General features: G+C 41.3%; 3 protein-coding genes across 4 annotated transcripts in view; 1 reads left to right on the plus strand and 2 right to left on the minus strand.

Moving 5' to 3' along the window:
• Window positions 1-1,022: 1,022 nt before the first annotated feature.
• Window positions 1,023-5,000, plus strand: part of LOC138047041 (uncharacterized) — a 41,246-nt gene continuing 37,268 nt past the window's right edge. Inside the window, exons 1-2 of the mRNA XM_068893728.1 lie at window positions 1,023-1,303; window positions 1,397-1,481. The gene's annotated coding sequence lies outside the window, so the exon portion shown is untranslated. The remainder of the gene's footprint in view (window positions 1,304-1,396; window positions 1,482-5,000) is intronic.
• Window positions 2,231-5,000, minus strand: part of LOC138044776 (uncharacterized) — a 5,728-nt gene continuing 2,958 nt past the window's right edge. The window contains exons 2-3 of one of the 2 annotated variants that reach the window (XR_011131508.1): window positions 3,207-3,498; window positions 2,231-3,074 (exon numbers count right to left, since the gene is read on the minus strand). The gene's annotated coding sequence lies outside the window, so the exon portion shown is untranslated. Of the gene's footprint in view, window positions 3,499-5,000 lie in introns of both variants that reach the window. The other variant, XM_068891193.1, reaches the window with a different exon arrangement.
• LOC138046730 (uncharacterized) lies at window positions 3,795-4,775 on the minus strand. The gene has a single exon (XM_068893320.1). The coding sequence runs from the start codon at window positions 4,773-4,775 to the stop codon at window positions 3,795-3,797; it is 981 nt and encodes a 326-aa protein (XP_068749421.1).

Below are 5,000 nucleotides of genomic sequence, written 5' to 3' on the forward strand. Positions count from 1 at the left end.
AGGCTAGTTTTGAATGCAAAATGCGAAGTAGTCGCGTTTACGCAGTCTTCACGTCAGTGCTGGTTTTGTGATATTAGTTCACCTTGTCGCTTTTATATATTCATATGCTTACAAGTATAAATGAAGAAATACCTAAAATTGAGAAAACATACCTTTAAAAACATCCACAAGTTTTTCGAGTCAGTGACGGACAAGCCAGTCTTTAACGAAGGCCTCGTCTTTTCCGATAAACTCTTCCATGTTAATTCGGAAACACGCGTGTCAAATGCCCGGGGGTCTCCCCGGGGTAGGCTAATGCCCAGCCCCCGGGTCGCGCTAAAATTACGAATGCCCCACCCCCGGGACTGACAACTTGAGCAAATGCCCTGCGGTTGCCAGGGGGTGTGGGGGGGGGGGGGGATGGGCACCGCTGGATTTGATTGATGCATTATTCCACGGATTTCTCCTCAAAGAGACTGATTTCCTACGGTACTTTTGCAACAGCAACAGTAATCACTTTTTAGCAGCGTGGGAAAATTCCCGTGTGGTATAAGACATAATTCAAACCTCGTCGTTTTATTATTTTTGTGATTTATATATTTCTGAGGTAGAAAAACTCAAACAGCACTGAAACTAGTTTTAGATTTTGAATCTTCCTCCGAATTCTGGGGCTTCCGAATTACTTACCGACTTCCTGTCGGACTGCCATTGTTAAGCAAGCGGCCAATCAAAAATATAGTTCAAGTCGATTATCCTAGAGTCTCATAGGGGTTTATAAGGGTATGTAAGGGTAGACATGGGTATATAGGGTTAATTATTTAAATGTATTATAATATACGCGTGGGAATACATTATAATTTAAATACACTATAATAGGGGATACATGAAGTACCTAGGGTCTCTCAGGGCGCTCACCCGCTGACCAAGAAGCCCGAGGACTCTGGGTACGAGATTGTAGATGGCGTGACTTCGCTTCGTCCCCAGTCGCTCTCAATCGCTTGCGACAAGAGAGCGAACGGAAAGATGGGAAGGGGAAAAACCCATCTGGTTACACCCCACTTTCGAAAGGTTCTTCGTCTCTTCATTCGCTTCGTGTCGCCAAAACCTTTTCTCCTGGGATTCTTGTGGCAAGTCTAGTTACAACTTGGTGTTACGGTTTTCGTCTAGCGCGTCAAACGCCATTCCTACTTTACTGAGGAGGCGAGGGTGTGATAGCAACCATCTCTGAGAAAGTGTTGTAGAAACTATGTATTGTACGATCTTGTTGTTATGATAGATCGGAGAGCATCGTTCACTCCTGTCAAGAACAGATCGAGTTATATACGTAAGTTTTGAACACCCTTCGCAAACTCTACGGCCGTGTTTTAAATTAGTGATTTCTCTAACAATTTGATGTGGATTTCCTTGTTTCGTTTAGGAACGCCACACACATGATCACCGCTTTCTTTCATTAAAGAATTGGTTTCCTCCAGCTTCTGTCTTAACTGAATATAGCGTTGAAGGTATGGAATTTCTTCTGTAGTTAGGAATGTGAAGCGTATTATATAGAACTTTGACTTCGCTTTAATGTGTAGAAACACCGTTTTACTTTAAGGACGGTGCCTACTAATTGTTATTGCGCATACGTTATGCGCATCTCGAGATACTCGGATTTCCTATCGGCGTTATTGGTATCCAAAAAGAAAATTGGGGGTAACCATGCATTTTTCAGTGATAGTTAAGCTTCAGTTTGGTAAAGAATGCCATACATTGCTTTGTAATTTAAAGCTTTTTACAAATAGGACTGTGGCTACTAATTGAAAGGTATTTTTGCACGGTTTACTGAATATGCGGGAAAAGCAGATGTTAACAAGTGTCATTGAAATCTGAAAAGAAAATTTGGAAGTTAAACAAGACTTACCTGTAAGTTGAAGTTTGACTGTAATTCTATGAAGATGGCAGTCACGAACTAGGGAGTCACGTGAGATATGTACGTGTAACCCAAGCATTCAGTCTTTAAAGGTGAGTGATTGCATAAAAGCCATAAGGGTGGGTAACAGATGTATAAGCTACAGACCAAAAAACCAGGTAAACAGAGGTGGGCACGTGACTCCCTAGTTCGTGACTGCTATGTTCATAGAATTACAGTCAAACTTCAACTTACAGGTAAGTCTTGTTTAACTTCCAAATTCTATTTCGATACCAGTCTCACTCACTAGTGAGTCACGTGAGACTTTAAAGCTATGTAATCACGAGCAAATAGTAATAAACTCAAACAGGTTTATTGCCCCATATATATCCATTAATGGGCCCAAGCTCGTAAAAACCAACAAAACTTTCTCTAATATAACAATCCTGAACAACAAGGTCTACATTTGGAGATTCTCCAACAGAAGTTGTCCATAATTCTCCTTAGGTGGAGTAACTGGTCTACTATAAAACTTCCTAAATGTTTCTGCATTAGACCAGCCCACATTCTCCATGATAGTAGACAAAGGTACTTTATTCTTCTCAGCTGCAGAGGTGGATGCTGACCTTGTGCTATGTCCTTTGTAGACAGTAGTGTCTATTCCTGACATTGCCAGTACCTCCTTTAACCATCTAGAGATAGTATCAGTTGAAACAGGTTTGTGAGGGTTTTGGAAACTCAAAAGAAGCTGGTCACACTCCTTTCTAATGGTGCTAGTCCGTTTAACATATTCAGATAGGCATGCAATAGGACACAAACGGTTATCTGGGGTATAGGCTTTAACCACCAATTCTGACAAATGTCTTCCAGGCTTTGAGGTCTTCAAAAGTTCAACTATTGTGAATTTTTGTGAATTGTGATAGCCTCTGTAAAGTTTGGCACCTCTGTCCTGATAATAAAGCTAAAAGCACAGCAGTTTTGAGAGTCAGTTTCTTTAGTGTTAGCTTCTGAGGCATTGGATATTCTGATAAATGTTTCAGAACTATCCTCACATCCCAAATGCTCTTGTATTTTGGTAAGGAAGGTTTCAGTTCAAATACTCCTTTAACAAACCGACATACCAAGGGATGTGTTCCAAATTGGCTGCCATCTGGTAACATAACAATTGAAGACAGTGCACTCCTTGCTGTATTGATGGCACTATATCCTATATTAGAATCAAATAGTACCGCCAGAAAATTAATGCCTGCCTCTACAGAGGGATGAAAGGGATCAATGCCCCTTGCAGTGCAGTGGCACTTCCACTTTTGAAGGTAAGTAGCATACTGCTTTCTAGTACCTGATCGCCATGCCTTCTCGATGACTGTGGTAGCTGTTGTTGAAAGGCCTTTGTCTTTGAGGTATCCCCTGACAAGTGACATAGAATCAATGTGAGCTTCTTGTGTAGCGGATGGAGCTCCTTTGGTTTGCTGGGTAGAAATAATGTCATTCTGTCTTTGGGAAACTGAACTGGTGGCTGGATTAGCATCTGAACCATTTTTGGCCACCATGGTTGGGTCGGCCATTTGGGCACTAGAAGAAGACCTGTTGCCCTTTCCTCTTGGATCTTCTGAAGTACTCTCGTTATTAAGCTAAATGGTGGGAAAGCATAGAATAAATATGGTTTCCATGACATATGGAATGCATTGATGGTAAATGCTTCCGGGTCTGCCCGGTATGCAACATAAGGTGTGAGCTGGAAATTTATTCTAGATGCAAAAAGGTCTATATTTGGGGTAACATTGAGTTGGTTGCAGGCACGTTTAAAAAACTCTTTGTTTAGACACCATTCTGTACACCTCCTAAATGTCCATGACTCTCTGTCTGCCTCAATGTTCTCCTGGCCTGGTATGCGGGCCATTGTAAGCCACATGTTGTGACTAATACACTATTCCCATTTGACCTTGGTGAGAGTATTAAGTTTGGGGGAGTGGCATGTACCCATATTATTCAGCGTAGCTTCTGTGGTGGTATTGTCCACCATAACTTTGACATGCTTATTACTAGTCAAAGTGCTAAATGATTTAAGTGCAAATAAAACTGCCAGCATCTCTAAGTAATTAATGTGTTCCCTGGCCTCCTCTGCTGTCCAGAGTCCACCTGTTGACAAATCATTTGTTGCTGCGCCCCATCCCATTTTTGATGCATCCGAGGTAATTGTAATGTTAACATCACCCTTGCTTATTGGGTTGTAAGCCGTCTCAATTGAGTCTGCCCACCACACAAGTTCATCCCTTCTTTGGGCTGATATTTCCATGGTTGCATCAAAATCTCCTTTACTAAAGTTTAGAGCTGTAGTCTTATCATATTCCAGTGATCGGTAATGTAGGGGACCATAAGCTGACCCTGGGAAACTTGATACTATGTATCCAAGGCACTGAGCTACTTTCCTTATAATTGGTTTCTTGCTTTGTAGCAAGTCTGTAGCTGCTTTTTTAAGCTTGGCAGCTTTTTCTGGTGTGAGCCTCACACACATGGACACCGAGTCCAAGACAAATCCTAAATACACCAATTTTTGGGTGGGGGTAAACACAGATTTATGTGGGTGTACCACAAAACCTAAAGTGTCTAAAATTTTGACTGTGTCAATAACATTCTGTGCACAATCACCCCAGTCTTGGCCAAATAGGCATGAGTCATCAATATAATTTGTAGATAAGTCGCCAAGTTGTCGAAGGGTGGAGGAAACTGGCTTCATTATTTTGGTAAATTTACGAGGGCAGCATGCCAGCCCATTGGGGAAACATGTAAATTTATACAACACATTATTCCACTCAAATTTGAGGAATTTTTGATGCGATTTTGCAATAGGAACTGAGAAATAAGCGTCCTTAAGGTCAATGGAGGCCATGTAGCAGTTGGTAGTCATTAATCTAATGGCTGTCCAGAGTGAGTCCATTTTAAAATGCTGATATTCAACATGCTGGTTAAGACTCTTTAAATTTAGGATCATTCTGAAGGATCCGTCTTTTTCCTCAGTTAAAAAATGGGTGAGAGGTATTCTCCTATTTCATGTCTGCAAGGGACAATAACCCCCTTGTCAAGCAGTTTTTGAATTTCTGCATCTATAATCAGTGAGTCACTGATGTTATAT

The sequence above is a fragment of the Montipora capricornis genome, chromosome 4, assembly GCF_036669925.1.
Source record: "Montipora capricornis isolate CH-2021 chromosome 4, ASM3666992v2, whole genome shotgun sequence".
Lineage (NCBI taxonomy): Eukaryota > Metazoa > Cnidaria > Anthozoa > Scleractinia > Acroporidae > Montipora > Montipora capricornis.

Coding starts and splice junctions, on each gene's coding strand:
- LOC138046730 (XM_068893320.1), bottom strand. CDS start 4,775: ATGACTACCAACTGCTACATGGCCTCCATTGACCTTAAGGACGCTTAT.